The sequence below is a fragment of the Pongo pygmaeus genome, chromosome 1 (assembly GCF_028885625.2).
Source record: "Pongo pygmaeus isolate AG05252 chromosome 1, NHGRI_mPonPyg2-v2.0_pri, whole genome shotgun sequence".
Lineage (NCBI taxonomy): Eukaryota > Metazoa > Chordata > Mammalia > Primates > Hominidae > Pongo > Pongo pygmaeus.
Genome location: NC_072373.2, coordinates 208,817,124 through 208,839,425, shown reverse-complemented (window position 1 = coordinate 208,839,425; position 22,302 = coordinate 208,817,124). Strand labels below are relative to the sequence as shown.

The window sequence follows — 22,302 nt, the reverse complement described above, 5'->3', positions numbered from 1 at the left end:
TATAGAAGGAGCTGTGGGCTGGGCCTAGTGGCTCATGCCTGTCATCCCAGCACTTTGGGAGGCTGAGGCAGGTGGATCACTTGAGATCAAGAGTTTGTGACCAGCCTGGCCAACATGGTGAAACCCCGTCTCTACTAAAAAATACAAAATTAGGCAGGTGTGTTGGTGGGTGCCTGTAATCCCAGCTACTCAGGAGGCTGAGGCAGGAGAATTGCTTGAACCTGGGAGGCAGATGTTGCAATGAGCTGAGATGGTGCCATTGCACTCCAGCCTGGGTGACAAGAGCAAAACTCTGTTTCAAAAAAAAAAAAGAAGGAGCTGTAAATATTAACAAAGGGGGGCCTGACACATGTGTACTGAACAAACGTATGTGACATGTGTCCCATGTTCACTGTGGGGTGGAGATTTGACATTTAAATGCATTACTGCTGGGCATGGTGGCATGTGCCTGTAGTCCCCACTACTCAGGAGGTGGAGACAGGAGGATAGCTTGAAGCTAGGAGTTCAAGGCTGCAGTGCACTATGATTGCACCTGTGAATAGCCACTGCACTCCAGCCTGGACCCCACCTCTTTTTTTTAAGCATGAAAACAAGACCCTGTACATCAAAAGGTGAAGCAGGAACATGAAGGCACTCAAGTGCAGCTTCTGTAAACCAGACAGAACCAGTCCATGGTCTGTGGTCTTTTTATCAGGAGAAAGTTACTGAAATCTGTGTCCTGACCAATCAAAGCTGTAGTTATGGCTTTGGAGCAGGAGCAGGGGGTCTGTTAGGGTCTGGTGCTGGATGAGCTGCAGTTGTTTTAATATTATTGATCTCAAGGCCAGTGCTTGTTGAGCTGCTAGAGAAAAGGAAAAATCTCAGGCAACTGGGAGCGGTGGCTCATGCCTATAATCCTAGCACTTTGGGAGGCTAGGGTAGGAGGACTGGAGGACTGCTTGAACCCAGGGGTTTGAGACCAGCTTGGGCAACATGGCAAAACCCCATCTTAGCTGGGTGTTGTGGCATATGCCTGTAGTCCCAGCTACTTGGGAGGCAGAGGTGAGAAGATCACTTGAGCCCGAGAGGTTGAGGCTGCAGTGAACTGTGATTGCGCCACTGTACCACTCCAGCCTGGGTGACAGATTGAGACCTTGTCTCAAAAAAAAAAAAAAAAAAAAAAAAAAAATCTTGTGGCAGGTAGAACATAGTTCTAACGGCAGGATGTCCAGATGTCCTGATACCACATCACCATATCCGCTTTTAAGATAGTTACAGTCATGCTTTGATGTATTTCCGCACTAAAATACCAAGGATAATTTTCTTTAAATCAACAAAGTACTAAATTTTCTTTTAAAAAGGTTATTGTATTTATGGCTGGGCACTGTGGCTCATGCCTGTAATCCCAGCACTTTGGGAGGCTGAGGCAGGTGGGTCACTTGAGGCCAGGAGTTCGAGACCAGCCTGGCCAACATGGCGAAATCCCGTCTCTAATAAAAATACAAAAAATTAGCTGAGCATGGTGGCGCATGCCTGTAATCCCAGCTACTTTGGAGGCTGAGGTGGAAGAATGGCTTGAACCTGGGAGGCGGAGGGTTGCAGTGAGCTGTGATCGCATCACTGCACTCCAGCCGGCACAACAGAAAGGACCTCCTCTCCAAAAAAAAAAAAAAAAAGAAGAAGAAGAAAAGAAAAGAAATTGTATTTATTTATTTATTTTTCAAAGCCAAATACATCTGAATTTCTTTAAAAAAAAATTTTTTTTTTCTACGCAGTCTCGCTCTGTTGTCCAGCTGGAGTACGGTGGCCCCATCACTGCTTGCTGCAGCCTTGACCTCCCAGGCTCAAGTGATCCTCGCACCTCAACCTCCCAAGTAGCTGGGACTACAGGTGCATGCTACCATGCCCAGCTGATTTTTGTATTTTTTTGTAGAGATGGGGTTTCATCCCATTGCCCAGGCTGGTCTTGAACTCCTAGGCTCAAGTGATCCACCTACCTCAGTCTCCCAAAGTGCTAGGATTACAGGTGTGAACTACCGCACCTGGACTCAGATTTTGTCTTTCTTGAAAACCTCCCTTGACCTCAGCCCATCCGCTCCTCCACTGCCCCCACCCTGGTTACCTGGAGAACCTCTGCAGAACCCACACTAGCCTCCCTGATGGCATTCTGGCTCCTCTTCAAACCGTTTCCCACTCAGCAGCCAGAGACACGCTTCAAGACATAAGCTGGATCATGTTCTCCTGTGGAAAACCCTTCCAAGGCCCCCTGTGGCCTTGTGTGCCTGCCCTGCGGGAATCTCCAGCCCCACTTCTCTGCTCCCCTCCCAGAGAAGCTCCAGTCCTTAGATTTATTCCTCGCTGTATCGTGGCTGGGCAGGGGCAGGCTGGATTTCCCAGGCACCTATGACAGCAGGCTTCTCCCCCTTCCAGTGGGAGACTGAAAGGCAGGAGGGAGAGAGAAACCTCCCTCCCATCCTCCAAAAGGTACTTCTCTCCCTACACTTCCTCCACGGCTCCCACCAGACATGCCTGGGCTGGGCCCAGCTTTTGCAAGGTGACCTCTGCTCCTGGGCTCCAGCTACCAGCATCTCCTCTCTCTGTCCTACCATCTTGGGAGGGAGCTGTACTAATCTCTGGGTTCCCACATCTTCCCTGCTGGCTTCTCTGCACCTCCCTCACCGAGACAGCCAGTTCCCCAGATTAAATTCCCTGTACTTCAAATACTTGAGATTTCTGTTTTCTGGTTTGACTCTGACCGACAAAGGCGGTCTTCCATCCTGAGGAGGAAGCCAGCAGCCGGTGTGGGGCAGAGCCAGGGGAACGGCAGAAATCCTAAGCCTGAGCTGGGGTGCACCTCTCTTCAGCTCCCCTGCCTCTCCACTTAAAGTGAAGTCCTGTGAGATTGTACATTTCCTATTTGTGGCCAGGCATGGTGGCTCAGATCTGTAATCCCAGCACTTTGGGAGGCCGAGTCAGGCAGATCACTTGACCTCAATAGTTTGAGACCAGCCTGGGCAACATGGCGAAACCTTCTCTCTACAAAAAATATTTTAAAATTAGCTGGGCGTGGTGGTGCATGCCTGCAGTCCCAGCGACTCGGCAGGCTGAGGTGGGAGGATCGCCTGAGTCAGGAAGGTTGAGGCTGCAGTGAGCTCCCATCATGCCACTGCACTCCAGCCTGGGTGAGAGAGTGAGACCTAAAAAAAAAAAAAAAAAATCCTAATTGTTTCACTTAGGCAGAGTGTCCTGTTGTTTGCATCTGAAAATATTTGTATTTTGTGGCAGAGGCCTGTGGCTGTCCCCAATATTGGCTCTCCTTTTCTTTTCTTTTCTTTCTTTTTCTTTTTTTTGAGACAGAGTCTTGCTCTGTCACCCAGTCTGGAGTGTAGTGGCACGACCTCACTGCAACCTCTGCCTCTGAGGTTCAAGCAATTCTGCAGCCTCAGCCTCCCAAGAAGCTGGGAATACAGGTGTGTACCACCGCATCTGGCTAATTTTTGTATTTTTAGTAAAGACGGGGTTTCACTATTTTGCCCAGGCTGGTCTTGAACTCCTGACCTCGTGATCTGCCCGCCTCAGCCTCCCAAAGTTCTGGGATTACAGGCGTGAGCCACTGCACCCTGCTTGATAAGAGGACTTTTTATTGTGTCCAGGGGCTGTGCAGGATGGAAACCATGCTTGCCTGTCTCCCAGGAAGCCAGGTGAGGCCTTGTGCTGATTTCTGGCTGTGGCAGAAGAGATGCGTGCAAATTTCAGGTTGACCGTGTAAAGGTGAAGTTCTCCCCTTCCCTTTTCTTCATCTGGAATGTGGTTGTCCTGGAGGAGCCATTTCATGCTCTATTTTTAGATTGGTGTAAAAGCGTAATTGCAGTTTTTGCCGTCACTTTTAATGCCAGGGAAGCCAGAACAAAGTATCACAAACTGGGTGGCTTAAACAACAGAAATTGATTATCTCACAATCCTGAGGCCAGAAGAAGGAAATCAGGGTATTAGCAGCTTGTTTCCTTCTGAGGGCTACGAGCAAAGGTTCTGTTCCCTCACCTTGGCTTGTAGATGGCCACCTTCCCTCTCCACGGTTTCTCTGTGTCCCAGTTTCCCCTTTATATAAGTACACCAGTCAGGCTGAGCGCAGTGGCTCAGCCTGTAATCCCAGCACTTTGGGAGGCCGAGGCGGGCAGATCACCTGAGGTCGGGAGTTCGAGACCAGCCTCACCAACCTGGCAAAATGAGGTCTGTACAGAAATATAAAAATTAGCTCGGTGTGGTGGCACGTGCCTGTAGTCCCAGCTACTGGTGAGGCTGAGGCATGAGAATCGCTTGAACCTGGGAGGCGGAGGCTGCAGTGAGCCGAGATCGCGCCACTGCACGCCAGCCTGAGCGACAGAGCTAGGTAAAATGAGGCTGAGACGTGGGCTACATTCCCAGACAGATAGCCAGTTACGGAGAAGCCATCCTAGGTCACAGGATGAGATAGGAGAGCCACACAAAATACAGCTCGTAAAGACCTTGCTGATAAAACAGGTCTCGGTAAAGAAGCCGGCCAAAACCCACCAAAACAAAGATGGTGATAAGAGTGACCTCCGGTCATCCCGACTGCTACACTCCCACCAGCACCATGACAATTTACAAATGCCATGGCAACGTCAGGAAGTTACCCTATATGGCCTAAAATAAGGGGAGGCATGAATAATCCACCCCTTGTTTAGCACATCAGCAAGAAATAACGATAAAAATGGGCATGTCTATGGAGTAACCATTCTTTATTCCTTTACTTTCTTAACAAACTTGCTTTCACTTTACTCTATGAACTCGCCCTGAATTCTTTCTTGCACAAGATCTAAGAACCCTCTCTTGGCATCTGGATTGGGACCCCTTTCCTGTAACACCGGGAAGGGATGGCACTGGCTGTGGGGAACGGGCTGTGCCTGTCCCCACTGCCATTGCTCAGTAACCTCCTTGGATCCCAGCCGGGGTGATGCCTTCCCTGGGACAAGAGATACCTGCGTACTGTCCTAGCCCTGGGTTCCCATGGTGGCTTCTTTGTACCACAGGTGGGGCACCTGCAGGGCCTCCTTCCCCATCCCTGATGCTGCTGTCCCATCTGAGACAGGTGGGGCTGGTAGCTGGGGAATGTTGACCTGTACTCATCAAAGAGATCAGAATCCAGTTTTTAAGAATTTATTCCAGCAAAAATCTGAGAATAGTCATCCAGAAACATGGGCTCCAGAGAAAAGGAGTAAGTGCTCCAAAGTTAAAAGTTACAGTCTCGCCGGATGCACTGGCTCACGCCTGTAATCCCAGCACTTTGGGAGGCTGAGGCGGGCAGATCATTTGAAGTCAGGAGTTTGAGACCAGGCTGGCCAACCTGGTGAGACCCCATCTCTACTAAAAATACAAAAAATTAGCCAGGCGTGGTGGTGCATGCCTGTAACCCCAGCTACTCGGGAGGCTGAGGCAGGAGAATTGCTTGAACCTGCGAGGCAGAGGTTGCAGCGAGCCGAGATCGTGCCATTGCACTCCAGCCTAGGTGACAAGAGCAAGACTAGTCTCAAAAAAAAAAAACAAACAAACAAAAAAAAACTGGGCGCAGTGGCTCACGCCTGTAATCCCAGCACTTTGGGAGGCTGCAGCGGTTGGATCACCTGGGGTCGGGAGTTTGAGACCAGCCTGACCAACATGGAGAAACCCCATCTCTACTAAAAGTACAAAATTATCCGGGCGTGGTGGCACATGCCTGTAATCTCAGCTACTCGGGAGGCTGAGGCAGGAGAATAGCTTGAACCCGGGAGGCGGAGGTTGCGATGAGCCAAGATTGCGCCATTGCACTCGAGCCTGGGCAACAAGAGGGAAATTCCGTCTCAAAAAAAAAAAAAAAAAAAATTAGCCCGGTGTGGTGGCAGGTGCCTGTAATCCCTGCTACTCGGGAGGCTGAGGGCAGGAGAATTGCTTGAACCCGGGAGGCGAAGTTGGCAGTGAGCCGAGATCTTGCCATTGCACTCCAGCCTGGGGGATAACAGTGAGACTTCGTCCCAAAAAAAAAAAAAAAATTAAGATCTTCCTCATACAAGCAGAAAACAAAGAAATTTAGTAGAACTATAACATTTCTATACCAGGCTGGTTTATGAGTTACAACAATATAGCTAGTTAAAATTTGTCTTCTTTTCCATACAGTCTGTTTTATTTTCCTTTCCAATTTGTGTATTTAACATTCTATCTCAGATAATGTGATAGTCATGAAGTCTTTGTGTGAGAGAGAAAAGAAGGAAGTTAATCTACAATGAAGATTGACAGTTAAGAGGGAAACAGTCTGCCCTGTCACCCTTTAGTCATTTACAACATTTTATAAAACAATGTAGGTAAGGAAAAGCTAATTGATAACACAAACAAAAGTTATGCCTTCCTTTTTACATTACTCAGGTCCCATAATCTCATTCGCTTAAGTCTAAGGTATTTTAAAGTTCCAACAGCTTAGATTTCAAATATCTTATTTTCACAGAAACTACAGGGCAATAAGGCACCAGAGTCCCGGACTTAGGACCACTGTGTGTGATTCACCGTGAACATTGGCATATTAAAGGCTCTGAGAAGTCCTGTAGGAAAGGACAATTTGAACTTTGTTTGATCTCATATTTTCCAATCCCATCTGACCTTTAGTTCTTCACTGAGTGCCCACTGGGTTATATTCTGGGAGCTGAGGCCACAGCAGTGAACAAAGCACACAAAACCCCCCGCCCCATGGGGCTGCATTCTAGTGGGTCCATTTATCATCAAACATCTATTAATATCTCTAGAATGTGCCCATCAGGACACCACCCATGCTGCTGTGCTTTTCCAGGCCACACAGAGGGGACACCCTCCAGGTGCACCCTGCATGAATATCAGGCTCAACCGTGCTTTCAGGGTAGGAAGATGAGGGCATTTGAAGAGTCCTTTCCCTTCCTTCATTCATTTGTTGCCTCCTTGAATAAATGCTGTTGAAAACCTACCATGTGCCAGGCTCCCTTCTAGGTACTGGGAATCCGAAGATGAATAAGATAAAGTTTTGACCCTCAAACAGCTTCCTATGGGGCGGCAACTAGAAAGAATGGAACTCCCCCAGTCCCAGGAAAAAGGCTCACCAGCTTGCCCTCCGTCCCCTCCCCAGCTTCTCTGCCCTCCGTCTCCTTGCCAGACTGACCTCCTAATTGTCCATACTCTCCGACCTAACCTCCACCTCCCATTCAAGAAATGGCTTGCTTTGCTTCGGGCTGAGGCCTAAAGTAGATCTAACCCCTCCATCTTCCCTCTTGGGGGGCAGGTGTTGGGAAGAGGTTCATCTTCCGGGATTTCACTCAAGCTACTCCTAGGCCAGAAAACCCTCAGAGAGTTAATCAGCCGTGCAACAGCCAGTGACAGTCTATGAGGCCTTGAAGTGACCAATCAGGCAGGGGTTGTGATGGGACACTTGGCCTCAGGGAGCCCCTCTCCCTGGGGACCCAGCAGAGCCGACAGACAGGCTGGGACTTGCTCAAACTCACCTGGGTAAGAAGCTGGGAAGGCTTCTCGTTTGAAATTGGGGGAGGGAGAGTGGACCCTCCCCGTGCCCGTGGGCTACCCTTCACCAGGCTAAGCAGTGACAAACCAGGGAGACTTGAGCAAGTCCTGGCTTTTCTCTGGGCCGTCATTTTCCCTTCTGTCAGATGTAAGTGGTTGGATTAGATCGTGTTTTAGGCCCTGTGGGTTTCAGACACTCTACAGTGGAATCTGGGCTTATCGGACCTAACCCTCTCTCTCCCCAGCCACCTCCTGGGCCCCTCCCTCCTTCTTCCCTGGCGTAGGGTCTGGGGAATGGCTCAGAGCTTTCAAGCTGAGCAAACAAACATGTCCGGGCGCATAGGGAACAGAGGGCAGGGGAGGGCATGGCTATTTTTATCACAGTATGAAGGATTTTCACAGCTGCTTCCCTTGTGTCCACACACGTTCCACGAACCCAGACTATCAGAGTGGCTAGGGTGTGATTGGAGGGGGTTCACTCCTAAAAGAAAATCTGTCCAGCAAGATGCCTGACTTTCCACTAGGAGGGATCCATTTAAATTGCCCCGTCTGGCCAGGTGCAGTGGCTCATGCCTGTAATCCCAGCACTTTGGGAGGTCGAGGTGGGTGGATCATCAGAGGTCAGGAGTTGGAGACCAGCCTGGCCAACATGGTGAAACCCAGTCTCTACTAAAAATACAAAAATTAGCCAGGTGTGGTGGTGCATGCCTGTAATCCCAGCTACTAGGGAGGCTGAGGCAGGAGAATCACTTGAACCCGCGAGGTGGAAGTTGCAGTGAGCCAAGATCTCACCACTATAAAAAAATAATAATCTATGTGTGAATATGCCACACATATTGACCTATGAACCTTGATGGACGTGGGAGTTGTTTCTAGGTCTTTGCTGTTGAGGTTTGAGAACAGGGGCTGCGGCAAACAATCTCATCCACACCTCTTGGAGCACATGTGTGAGGTTTCCTCACGGTGTAGACCTAGGAGGGAAACTGCTGGATCACCCGTGAATTCAGCTTTTGGGGTCAGCTGCTGTTTGACCCCATCTCCCACCACTCTCTACTTTGACTACCAAGCTCCTGTCACACTGGCCTCCCTTTCCTTGAACAAGCCAAGCCCATCACAGCCTCCAGAACTTCGCACCTGCTGTCCCCTCCCTTCAGAGTGCGTTTCTTTCGGGGATTCCCGTGGCTGGCTTTTACTTATCCTCAGGACTCCATCAGATATGACCTCCTCAGCCCAAATGTCACTTTCCCTGTCCCCCCATCTAAATGACTTACTCCCATTCCTACCTCAATCACCAATGTTTCATTTTCTTTTCTTTTCTTTTCTGTTTTTTTTTTTTTTTTTGAGACAGTCTAGCTCTGTGGCCCAGGCTGGAGTGCAGTGGCATGATCTCGGCTCTCTGCAACCTCTGCCTCTCCGCTCCCAGTTTCAAGCGATTCTTCTCCCTCAGCCTCCCAGTAGCTAGGATTACAGGTGCCCACCACCATGCCTGGCTAGTTTTTGTAGTTTTAGTAGAGATAGGGTTTCACCATGTCTCCAACTTCTGACCTCAAGTGATCCTCCCGCCTTGGCCTCCCAAAGTGCTGGGATCACAGGTGTGAGCCACCGCTCCTGGCCTAGACTCAAACTCTAGAAGGGCTTAGACCATGTATTTTTCACAGCTGTATCCCCTAGAACAGTGCCTGATACATAGAGAAAAAGTGCTCAACAAGAATTTTTTTGGGAGGTGGGTACTAATATGAATCTCATGTTAGAGAGGAAAAAACTGAGACTCAGAGAGGTTAAGCCATGTGCCCAAAGTCGCAGAGCTTGGAGGTGGCAGAACCAGGATTGAACCCTGGTCTGCCCAGTTCCAGTGCCCCTGTTCTTTCGGAAAGAGAAGGTCTTGTCCTGACATGAGCTTTTCTTCCTGAACTCCTGTTATCAGTTGGCCACTCCACACCACCTGTGCAGCCACCTATTGAAAGGAAGGCTAGGTCCTTCCTTTGACTGTCACTCCTCCATCTGCACTGGGTGAGGACTGTGGCCTTGGACCATGGGAGACCTGGAGTTCCACCACCTGTTGGATTGGGAGTGGGGCCCAATCAGCCCCCCTGCTTACCTTCTGCCCTATATTAGAGCCCCAGGCTCTGTGCCCTTTTCCTATCATCTCAAAACTCATGATGCTCCAGCTGCTCAGTTCCCTCCTCCTTGTGGCCGTTGGTAAGACCCCAACCTGTGTGTGTGCTCCCTGGGCTGCCCTAGATTAGGAATCCTTGAAAGCTACCACTCACTCTGAGTCCCATGACACCCTACGCCTGGTTCCACAGGAGGGGGTCTCAGCTTGTACCCGGGGGCATGACTGTGGGGGCTTTCAGCTTATGATGGAGCAGGAGAGTGGAGGGGAAGCCGTGGATGGAGAAAGACCCCCAAGGGCGGTGGTGGAAGTCCTTGATGGGGGCAGTAAACAAAGTCAAACGGTTAAGGGTTTGGGCTGTGTGGTTGGGCGTCTTGGGTTGGAATTTCCACAGTTCTACTTACCACTCCAACTCTCCTCTCACTCCCCTACCTGGCTCCATATTCTATGCTCTGGCCTTTCCCTGGTCTTTCTGCCATATTACATTCCAGCTCAGGGCCACCTCTTCCAAGCAGCCTCCCTTGACTGGCAATAATGGTAACAGATAACATTGATTGAGTGCTTACTATGCGCCAGGCAGAATGTTTAGGGTTTTTCTTATATTTTCTCATGTAATTCTCACAACAGCCTCAGGAGATCAGTACTATCATTATCCCCATTTTACCGACCCTCAGGGACGTAAAGTAGCTTATCATAGAACAAAAGACAGAGCTGCACTTAATATTTTTATTTTTTGCTTTTTTTTTTGTAGAGATGGGGTCTTGCTTTGTTGCCCAGAATGGTCTCAAAATCCTGGCCTCAAGCAATCCTACCACCTTAGCCTCCTAAGTAGCTGAGATTACAGGCACATGCCACCATACCTGGCTACTTTATTTTATTGTACTTTATTTTTCTAGAGATGAGGTCTTGCTATGTTGCCCAGGCTGGTCTCAAACTCCTGGGCTCAAGCGATCCTCCCGCCTCGGCCTCTCAAAGCACTAGGATTACAGGTGTGAGCCACCACACACAGCCCAGAGCTGCACTTTGAACCCAGGAAGTCCTTCTTTAAAGCCTCCACTCTGTATGACAATAGCTATCACTTTTTGAGGGCTCATCAAGGGCCAGGCATTGTTCTAAGTGTATCAAGCTCTTGAATCCTCCCAATGAAGGAGGCCACATTTTAATCTCTATCCCTAGACTCCTGGGATTCTGGAAAGCCCTGCTGTAGTTTAAATGTTCACTGTTCATATGTGGTTACTGAGGTCCAGAGGGCGAAAGGGGCTTGCATGGGGTCACACAACCAGTTGAAAGCACAGCTTGGACTGGGACCCTGGCCTCCTCTTTGCTTTTGGGGACCCTTCAGCTGATTGACAGCTCTCCTCTGCCCTCTAGCCTCAGGCTATGGCCCACCTTCCTCTCGCCCCTCCAGCCGCGTTGTCAATTGTGAGGATGCAGTCCCCTACAGCTGGCCCTGGCAGGTAAGAGCAATAGCAGCTGCCCTCATTCCCACCGTGGGCTCTGGACCCTAAGCTCTAATGGCACGGCATCCAGCCTTGACACCATTGTTCCCTTTGCAATGTCCACTTCAGCTTCCAAAGACCAGGCAGCCCTTGGACCATCTACTTCACAGGGAGGTTTTGCCCATTCCATCTGTAACCCTCACTGGGCTATTTGCAACTTAAAAGTGGAATCAGGGGTGAAGGTAATGCTTAACTCAAGGAGTTGGCACACTGATGGTGGAACTTTAGGCACTATGTTGAAGAAGTGAGATTTTGAGAGACTCGTTTCTAGATTCCTAGGATGATACAACAGGGCTATGAGGTCTGAAAGCAATAAGGGAGTGAGGGGTCTTATAAGGCCAGTGGAGGGAAGCTTAGAAGGCTGGACTTGATGTGCTGTGGCTATTTAAATTTAATTAAATTAGGCTGGGTGCGGTGGCTTACGCCTGTAATCCCAGCTACTCAGGAGGCTGAGGCAGGAGAATCCCTTGAATCCGGGAGGCGGAGGTTGCAGTGAGACGAGATCACACCACTGCACTCCAGCCCCGGGCAACAGAGTGAGACTCTGTCTCAAAAAAAAAAAAAATTAAATTAAATTATCATTACTATTATTATTACTGAGACAGAGTTTCACTCTTGTTGCCCAGGCTGAAGTGCGCGATCTTGGCTCACTGCAACCTCTGCCACCCGGGTTCAAGCAATTCTCCTACCTCAGCCTCCCAAGTAGCTGGGATTACAGGCACGTACCACCAAGCCTGGCTAATTTTGTATTTTGAGTAGAGACAGGGTTTCGCTGTGTTGGCCAGGCCGGTCTGGAGCTTCTGACCTCAGGTGATCCACCTGCCTCAGCCTCTCAAAGTGCTGGGATTACAGGTGTGAGTCACTGCACCCAGCCAAAATTTACTTAAATTAAAAATGTTATCCCATTACTGGGTGTATACCCAAAGGATTATAAATCATGCTGCTATAAAGACACATGCACACGTATGTTTATTGTGGCACTATTCACAATAGCAAAGACTTGGAACCAACCCAAATGTCCAACAATGACAGACTGGATTAAGAAAATGTGGCACATATACACCATGGAATACTATGCAGCCATAAAAAATGATGAGTTCATGTCCTTTGTAGGGACATGGATGAAACTGGAAACCATCATTCTCAGCAAACTATCGCAAGGACAAAAAACCAAACACCGCATGTTCTCACTCATAGGTAGGAATTGAACAATGAGAACACATGGACACAGGAAGGGGATCATCACACACTGGGGACTGTTGTGGGATGGGGGAAAGGGGGAGGGATAGCATTAGGAGATATACCTAATGCTAAATGACCAGTTAATGGGTGCAGCACACCAACATGGCACATGTATGCATATGTAACAAACCTGCACGTTGTGCACACGTACCCTAAAACTTAAAGTATAATAATAATAAAATAAAAAAAAATGTTAACAATTCAGTTCCTCAGTGCTTGCCATATTTCTTTTTTTCTTTTCTTTTCTTTTTTTTTTTTTTTTGAGACAGGGTCTTGCTCTGTTGCCCAGGCTGGAGTGCAGTGGTGTGATCTCAGCTTACTGCAGCCTTGACCTCCTAGGTTCAAGCAATCATCCCACCTCAGCCTCCTGTGTAGCTAGGACTACAAGCATGCGCCACCACGCCCAGCTAATTTTTATATATTTTTGTAGAGATGGGGTCTCACTATGTTGCCCAGGCCTGCCTCGAACTTCTGAGCTCCAGTGATCCTCCTGTCTTGACCTCCCAAAGTGCTGGGATTATAGGCGTGATCCACCATCCTTGGCCTGCTTGCCACATTTCAAATGTTCAATAGTCACATGTGGCTAGTGGCTACCATATTGGACAGCAAAGATATAGAACATTCCCATCATTATGGGAAGTTTTATTGGAGAAGGTCAGCAGGCTTATTCTGTAAAGGGCCTAAAATGAATATTTTAGGTTATTTGATGGTTTGGATAGTAATGACTTGACTGTGCCAGGTAGCACGAAAGCAGACACAAACAATACAGAAATGAATGTGACTATTTCCAGGACATCTTTATTACAAAAACAGACCAGGAGCCTGATGTGGCCCACTGTCCACAGTTTGCTAGCCCTGGTCTAGAGGGAGCTTTTGAAAATCAGAATGCGTAGGAAATGGGAAGAGAGGCAAAGAACTCATCAGGGTGAGCTGTTTCAGAAGGCTCAAGAGGCCCTGAAAGAGCTGAGGTTCAAAAGAGTCAGGGGGGCTGGGCGCGGTGGCTCACGCCTGTAATCCCAGCACTTCGAGAGGCCGAGGTGGGCAGATCACCTGAGGTGAGGAGCTTGAGACCAGCCTGGCCAACATGGTGAAACTCCGTGTCTACTAAAAATACAAAATTAGCCAGGCACGATGACAGGTGCCTGTAATCCCAGTTACTCTGGAGGCTGAGGCAGGAGAATCGCTTGAACCCGGGAGGCGGAGGTTGAAGTGAGCTGAGATTGCCACCATTGCACTCCAGCCTGGGGAACAAGAGCAAAACTCCATCTCAAAAAAAAAAAAAGTCATAGGGCGAGGGGTGTGTGATAGAACAGAGGGCCTTCAAGGGCTCTCAAGAGACAGAAGGTAGAGAATGTTGGGGTCCCCAGGGAGGTCATAGTCCTGGTGCGGGGAGGCTTTGGAGAATCAGAATGTGACCCCCATGGAAAAGTGACAGGGCCACCACGGGCAGCTGCACAGGTCGCAGGTCGTGCGCTGCGCGTTTCAGAGGGTGCTCTTGTTTTCCGTGTGAATGGCGCCCTCTGGAGTTGCACAGTGCACAGCCTGTACAGCCATTGGTGGCAACTCTCATGGTGGGGCCCAGCCCACTGAGGCCCTTTCCTCCTGGGCCACCAGGTTTCCCTGCAGTATGAGAACAGCGGAAGCTTCCACCACACCTGTGGCGGCAGCCTCATCGCCCCCGACTGGGTTGTGACTGCGGGCCACTGCATCTCGTGAGTTCTCTACCCTGTCCCTGCCCGTGGCCCCGGGCAGCCGGGGAGAGTGGGTGATGATGGGGAAGGAGGGAGGTAGCCAGTCAGGCCCAGACTGACCTCACCTCTGCCCGCAGGAGCTCCCGGATCTACCAGGTGGTGGTGGGCGAGTACGACCGTGCTGTGAAGGAGGGCCCCGAGCAGGTGATCCCCATCAACTCTGGGGACCTCTTTGTGCATCCACTCTGGAACCCCAAGTGTGTGGCCTGTGGGTGAGTGAATGCTCCGGTCTGGAACCCAGAGGCTACTCTACTTGTCCCTCCATGACCCACAGCCAAGTCTGAGTAGGCTCCAACTATGTGTAGGGACGTAGGGACGGGGGAGATGAGTCCAGCAGCCTGTGCCCAGGTCCCACACACTGAGGGTTGAAGCTAGCAGAGCCTTTAAGGACCATCACCACCAAACCTGTCTCCCTACAGAGGGGATGGCAGAGTTCAGGGAGGGGCGGGACAAGGCCACTTGGCTAGTGGCTTCAGAGCTCAGGGTTCCTCTGGCACCCTTCCCCCAAATCTGAGGGTTTCTCCATTTAATAGATGGCTCACCCAGTGCCTCCAGGGCTCCCAGCACTATGCACAAAAGTAGGAGCACTGGGCTGAGAGTCAGTCTCTGGCATTAACTCTCTGTATGGCCTGAGCAAGTCACTGGCCTTCTCTGGGCCTCAGTTTTGCCATTTGTCAAAAGGTGACAATGAAGTTGGGCTTCCCGGGTGGTTGTGAAGGCGAAGGAGACAATCTTATGCCCTTCAAGTGTACAAAAAATTCTTTTTTTTTCTTTTTTTGAGACAGAGTCTCGCTCTGTCGCCCAGGCTGGAGTGCAGTGGCACGATCTCGGCTCACTGCAAGCTCTGCCTCCCAGGTTCACACCATTCTCCTGCCTCAGCCTCCCGAGTAGCTGGGACTGCAGGTGCCCGCCACCACGCCTGGCTAAGTTTTTGTATTTTTAGTAGAGACAAGGTTTCACCGTGTTAGAGCCGGTATGGTCTTGATCTCCTGACCTTGTGATCTGCCCGCCTCGGCCTCCCAAAGTGCCAGGATTACAGGCGTGAGCCACTGCGCCCGGCCATATGAAAAATTCTTGAGTCTGAGTGGCCCCGTTTTTCTGGCGAGAGGGTCAAAGACGGGTGCAGAACTCCTGCAAATGCAGTATAGGAGTGAAGTATAATATGATGGAAACCTCAACCCATCTTCACAGGGCTTCTGGGGTGAGTAGAGAGAAAAGGGAGACCCAGACAAAAGGACTGGAGTGACATGCAGGCAGGTGAAGACAGAGGGCAGTGGTTCTCAAAATGTGGTACCTGGGCTGGCAGTATCAGCATCACCTGGGAACCTGCAGCAATGTGGATTATTGGCCAGGCACGGTAATCCCAGCACTGCCAGAGGCCGAGGTGGGTGGATCACTTGAGCTCAGGAGTTCGTGACCAGCCTGGCCAACATGGTGAAACCCCATCTCTACTAAAAATTTAAAAACTAGCCAGGTGTGGTGACGCACACCTACAATCCCAGCTACTCCGCAGGCTGAAGCAGGAGAATTGCTTGAACCTAGGAGGTGGAGGTTGCAGTGAGCCGAGATTGTGCCATTGCACTCCAGCCTGGGCAACAGAGCGATACTCTGTCTCAAAAAAAAAAAAGTGAATTATTGGGCCTTAGCCAAGATCCACTGCGTCAGAAACTGGGGTGGGATGCAGCAGTCTGTTTTTGTTTTGTTTTGTTTTTGAGACTGAGTCTCGCTCTGTCACCCAGGCTGGAGTGCAGTGGCGCAATCTCGGCTCACTACAAGCTCCGCCTCTTGGGTTCACACCATTCTCCTGCCTCGGCCTCCTGGGTAGCTGGGACTGCAGGTGCCCGCCACCAAGCCCAGCTAATTGTTTTTGTATTTTTAGTAGAGACGGGGTTTCACCATGTTAGCCAGGATGGTCTTAATCTCTTAACCTCGTGATCTGCAGCCATCTGTTTTAATAAGCCCTCCAGGTGATTCTGATACAGCTGAACTGTGAGAGTTAAAGGGTCAAAGGAGAGGACAATTCTGAAGGCCAAGGGTCAGAGTGAGCCAAGGGCTTCTTAAAATTGCTCAGCCTTGGCTGGGCGCGGTGGCTTATGCCTGTAATCCCAGCACTTTGGGAGGCCGAGGAGGGCAGATCACCTGAGGTCAGGAGTTCTAGACCAGCCTGGCCAACATGGCAAAACCCCGTCTCTACTAAAAATAATAAACAAAAATTAGCCAGGCGTGGTGGCATGCACCTGTAATCCCAGCTACTCGGGAGGCTGAGACAGGAGAATCACTTGAACCCAGGAGGCCGAGGTTGCAGTGAGCCAAGATCATGCCACTGTACTCCAGCCTGGGCAATAGAGCGAGATTCTGACTTAAAAAAAAAAAAAAATTTGCTCAGCCTTAAGAACGATTTGGGCCAGGGTTAGTGGCTCATGCCTGTAATTCCAGCACTTCAGGAGGTGAAAGCAGGAGGATCCCTTGGCTCAGGAGGCTGCAGTGAGCTATGATTGTGACACTGCACTCCAGCCTGGGCAACAGACCGAGACTCTGTCTCAATAATAATAATGATGATGATGATGAGGAAAGAGTGGATTTGGAGGGTAAAGGAGCTGGGGCATCTCAGAGGCGGAATAGCCTGGAGCAATGGCTGGAAGGTAGGACTTGGGCCGGCTGGAGGACCAGGCCCCATGACTCTTCCCTCTTCCCCAGCAATGACATCGCCCTCATCAAGCTCTCACGCAGCGCCCAGCTGGGAGACGCCGTCCAGCTCGCCTCACTCCCTCCCGCTGGTGACATCCTTCCCAATGAGACACCCTGCTACATCACCGGCTGGGGCCGTCTCTGTAGTACGTGCTGACTTCTCTAGCTGGCCACCGAGACAGTGGCAGAAAGACAGGGCCTGGGGGCTGCAGATTGAAGGTAACACCAAGACCGGACCTTGTACTTTTCTCCCATTTCTCTCCAGCTGCAGCCTTCTCCCACCAACCTCCAAAACACGAATGTGTTCAATTGCATATGTTTTGGTACCTCCTATGTGCCACGTGCTGGGGGTGTAATGGTGCACAAAGCATGCAGGACCATTTAGCGGGTGGGAGGAGAGTCCTCATCAGGGCAGAAGAACTGTGTGCCTTGAATGCCCCCTTCCTCGGGGGCTCCTAGCCCTGTGTCCCCAGACCCCTGACTTGGTGCTTTTTATCCTTGCAGCCAACGGGCCACTCCCAGACAAGCTGCAGCAGGCCCTGCTGCCCGTGGTGGACTATGAGCACTGCTCCAAGTGGAACTGGTGGGGTTCCTCCGTGAAGAAGACCATGGTGTGTGCTGGAGGGGACATCCGCTCTGGCTGCAATGTGAGTCAGTTCTTACCTGCCCGAGGTGGTGCTGGGTGTGCAGGACCTTGGAATGGGGCCAACTGCCTGGAAGGTGAAGGAAGAATCTTGCCCGCTTGCTCCATTCAGCCTCCAGGCCAGGCAGGACTTGGAGGAAATCAGCGCAGTCCAGACACAGAGCCCAGGCCTGGGAGTCAGGACCCCCAGGTTGCAGTCTCAGCTCACACACTGACATGACTTGGGACAAGTCACTGTCTGTCCCTGGTCCTCAGGCTTCCGCAGCAGCACAGCAGGAGATACTGGTCCCATGACCTCTAACGCAGGTCAACTCTGTGGTTGTGAAGTTATGATTAAACGTTAAGAATACCATCATTGTTCTGGGCACAGTCCCTCCTGCCTATAATCCAAGTGCTTTGGGAGGCTGAGGCGGGAGGATTGCTTGAGGCTGGGAGTTTGAGACCAGCCTAGGTAACATAGTGAGATGCCCATCTACAAAAAAACTTTTTTTAGTCAGGCATGGTGGCACCCGCCTGTAGTCCCAACTACTTGAGAGGCTGAGGTGGGAGGATTGTTTGAGCCTGGGAGTTCAAGCTTACAGTGGGCTATGATTTTTGCCACTGCACTCAAGCCTAGGCGACAGAGCAAGACGTTGTCTTTTTTTTTTTTCTGAGACAGGATCTTGCTCTGTTGCCCAGGCTGGAGTGCCGTAATGCCATCACACCCCACTGTAGCCTTGCCTTCCTGGGCTCAATCCTCCCACGTCAGCCTCCCAAGCAGCCAGGAGTACAAGTGTGTGCCACAATGCCTAGCTAAATTTTAAATTTTTTGTAGAGATGAAGTCTTACCATGTTGCCCAGGCTTGTCTCTAACTCTTGGGCTCAAGTGATCCTCCTGCCTTGGCCTTCCAAAGTGTTGTGTTTACAGATGTGAGCCACTTTCCTGGCCAAGACCTTGTCTGTTAAAGAAAAAAAAAATAAATGGCCGGGTCCGGTGGCTCACGCCTGTAATCCCAGCACTTTGGGAGGCTCAGGCAGGCGGATCACGAGATCAGGAGATCGAGACCATCCTGGCTAACACGGTGAAACCTCGTCTCTACTAAAAATACAAAAAATTAGTCGGGCGTGGTGGTGGGTGCCTGTAGTCCCAACTACTTGGGAGGCTGAGGCAGGAGAATGATGTGAATCTGGGAGGCGGAGCTTGCAGTGAGCCGAGATCGCGCCACTGCACTCCAACCTGGGCTACAGAGCGAGACTCTGACTCAGAAAAAAAAAAGAATACTATCAAATACCCTCATTGTATTATAATTGAGTATGAATTAATAATTAACTATGGTGCTACTAATAAGAACTATGTTTATCGAGTGCTTCTTCTCTACTAGATATCATGCAAAGATCGTGCATCATCTCATGTAATTCCCTAGGCTCTTGGACAGATACTACTATTCCCTATCACAAATGAGTCAGCTGGCTGGGCGTGGTGGCTCACACCCATAATCCATTTGGGAGGCTGAGGCAGGTGGATCACCTGAGGTCAGGACTTTGAGACTAGCCTGGCCAACATGGTGAAATCCCATCTCTATTAAATATACAAAAATTAGCCGGGTGTGGTGGCAGGTGCCTGTAATCCCAGCTACTTAGGAGGCTGAAGCAGGAGAAACACTTGAACCTGGGAGCCGGGAGACTGAGGTTGCAATGAGCCAAGCTAGCTCCACTGCACTCCAGCCTGGACAACAGAGAGAGACTCCATCTAAAAAAATAAAAATAATAAATAATAATAAAGAAAATGAGCGAGCTAATGCTCAGAGGAGTCAAGTAATGGAGTTTCTCGAAATCCCTAGAGTTCAGAACCAGTTCCCTAAACCTCAGACATGGCTCAGCCACCCACTCCTCTCTGACCGTTCCAGGGTGACTCTGGAGGACCCCTCAACTGCCCCACAGAGGATGGTGGCTGGCAGGTCCATGGTGTGACCAGCTTTGTTTCTTCCTTGGGCTGCAACACCATCAGGAAGCCCACAGTGTTCACTCGAATATCGGCCTTCATCGACTGGATTGAGGAGGTGAGGAGGGCAGGGCGGCCAGGAGGGCTTCAAGGTGGTGGCTCCTCTGAGAGGTGACAGGTGAGAAACATCGGATCCTGGGGAGGGCCTGAAAGGATACTAGAAGCTCAGTGGGGAAGGGCCCTTGGGGACATTCCAGAAAGGCTTAGGGATGTTTTCTGATACAGTGTGACCCCAGGAACTTGATGGATTCTGGGTGGTGCTTGGAACTACAGCTGAACTTCCTTATTTCCACAAGTATTTATGAAGTATCTCCTCTGGTCTTGTCCTCTCTTGTCAGGGAGGATAGAGAGACATGCCAGACAAGAGGCTGCCTGGTGGGGGACAGGTGATTACATGAACGATAATGATGCAGTCTGATGAGAGCCGAGAGAGGGGAGTCCAGGCCCCAGACTTCATCTGGGGATGGGTGATCAGAGAGGACTAATAACGCTCGTGATAACAGTAATAGCTAAACAAAAAAGAAAGAAAAAAAAAAAAAAGAGTAATAGCTGGGCACGGTGTAGACATGCCTGTAATCCCAGCACTTTGGGAAGCAGACGCAGGTGGATCATGAGGTCAGGAGTTCAAGACCAGCCTGGCCAAGGTGGTAAAACCCTGTCTCTACTAAAAATACAAAAATTAGCCGGGCATGGTGGTGGGTGCCTGTGATCCCAGCTGCTCGGGAGGCTGAGGCAGAGAATTGCTTGAACCTGGGAGGCAGAGGTTGCAGTTAGTCGAGATCATACCACTGCACTGCATCCTGGGTGACAGAGTGAGACTCCACCTCAAAAAAAAAAAAAAAAAAAAAAAAAAGAGTAATAGCTAGCTGGGTGCAGTGATGCCCACCTGTAGTCCCAGCTACTCGGGAGCCTGAGGCAGGAGGATCGGTTGAGCCCTGGAGTTCTGGGCTGTAGTGCGCTATACCCATCTGGTTCTGCACCAAGTTTGGCATCAACGTGGTGACCTCCTGGGAGTGGGGACCACCAGGTGGCCTAAGGAGGGGTGAACTGTCCCAGGTCAGAAACAGAGCAGGTCAAAACTCACATGCTGAAAAGTAGTAGGATCACACCTGTGAATAGCCACTGTACTCCAGCCTGGGCAACACAGCAAGACCCTCTCTCTTAAAAAAATAAAAATAAAATAAATAAAATAAAACAGTAGTGCTTGCTTTGGCAGCACATATACTAAAATTGGAATGATACAGAGATTAGCACGGTCCCTGCGCAAGGATGACATGCAAAGTCATGAAGCCTTCCATTAAAAAAACATTTCTGGCCGAGTGCAGTGGTTCATGCCTGTAATTCCAGCACTTTGGGAGGCCGAGGCGCGTGGATCACCTGAGATCAGGAGTTCAAGACCAGCCTGGCCAACATGGTGAAACCCCGTCTCTACTAAGAATACAAAAAATTAGCGGGGCGTGTTGGTGCATGCCTGTGGTCCCAGCTACTCAGGAGGCTAAGGCAGGAGACCTGCTTGAACCTGGGAGGCGGAGGTTGCAGTGAGCCGAGATTACGCCACTGCACTCCAGCCTGGGTGACAGAGCAAGACTCCATCTCAAAAACAAAAATAAACAAACAAAAAAACAGTAATAGTGATGATTTATAGACCATTTAATCCCTTGGTTCCCAGACTCATGTTTAAAAAATATATATATAAGGCCAGGCAAGGTGGCTCACGCCTGTAATCCCAGCAGTTTGGTAGACCAAGGCAGGCAGATCACAAGTTCAGGAGTTGGAGACCAGCCTGCCCAATATGGTGAAATCCTGTCTCTACAAAAATATAAAAAAATTGGCCGGGCGTGGTGGTGCATGGCTGTAATCTCAGCTACTTGGGAGGCTGAGGTAGGAGAATTGCTTGAACTCGGCAGGCAGAGGTTGCAGTGAGCTGAGATCGCGCCACTGCCCTCCAGCCTGGGTGACAGAGCAAGACTCCATCTTAAAAAAAAAAAAAAAAAGGCCAGGCATGGTGGCTCATGCCTGTAATCCCACCACTTTGGGAGGCCGAGGTGGGCAGATCATGAGGTCAGAAGATTGAGACCATCCTGGCTAACACGGTGAAACCCCGTCTCTACTAAAAATACAAAAATTAGCCAGGCATGGTGGCGTACGCCTGTAGTCCCAGCTACTTGGGAGGCTGAGGCAGGAGAATGGCATGAACCCAAGAGATGGAGGTTGCAGTGAGTTGAGATCGTGCCACTGCACTCCAGCCTGGGCAACAGAGTGAGACTCTGTCTCAAAAAAAGAAAAAACACCAAAAAATATATATTTTGTTTATATATATACACATACATACATACATATGTATATATACACACACACACACACATACACACAAACACACACATATCCCATCTAAATTTGTGCTGGGCATTGTAGAGAGAACCTTAGTTAACAATTTAAACAAGAACCCCCCCATGAAGTAAGTTCTATCATTATCCCTACTATATAGAGGAGGAAACTGAGGCTCACAGAGGTCAATCCCTCTCCCAGGGTCACACAGCAGGGCTGGAAGTTGAACCCAGTTTCATCTGACTCCAGAACCTGTGCTCCTAAATTGACTATTCTGTCTGCCCCCCCAACTTTTCCAGACCATTGCAAGCCACTAGAACCAAGGCCCAGCTGGCAGTGCTGATCGATCCCACATCCTGAATAAAGAATAAAGATCTCTCAGAAAATTCCAAGTTGAATCTTTCTTTCTTTGTTGACTCACCTCTTCACCTCTGGCCTGTTCCTAAAATCTTAGATCTCATATGCAGAGACAGGACCAGGTCCAACCCTTTCATATAAAGATGAGGGAAAAATGATGCTGGGAGAGAAGAGAGTTGCTCTGCGGT

The 22,302-nt window shown here is 49.9% G+C and overlaps 1 protein-coding gene and 1 non-coding gene across 2 annotated transcripts; both read left to right on the top strand.

Moving 5' to 3' along the window:
- The first annotated feature begins 9,668 nt into the window (after positions 1-9,668).
- LOC129009423 (chymotrypsin-like elastase family member 3B) lies at positions 9,669-22,074 on the top strand. The gene is made up of 8 exons (XM_054442300.1): positions 9,669-9,711; positions 10,997-11,082; positions 13,981-14,078; positions 14,195-14,329; positions 16,815-16,951; positions 17,310-17,452; positions 19,335-19,487; positions 22,057-22,074. Exons 1-8 carry the CDS (start codon positions 9,669-9,671, stop codon positions 22,072-22,074), a joined length of 813 nt encoding a protein of 270 aa, XP_054298275.1.
- Positions 20,630-20,733, top strand: LOC129023212 (U6 spliceosomal RNA). Its single transcript, XR_008496718.1, has one exon. It is a non-coding gene; the product is annotated as a U6 spliceosomal RNA (small nuclear RNA).
- Positions 22,075-22,302: the final 228 nt, after the last annotated feature.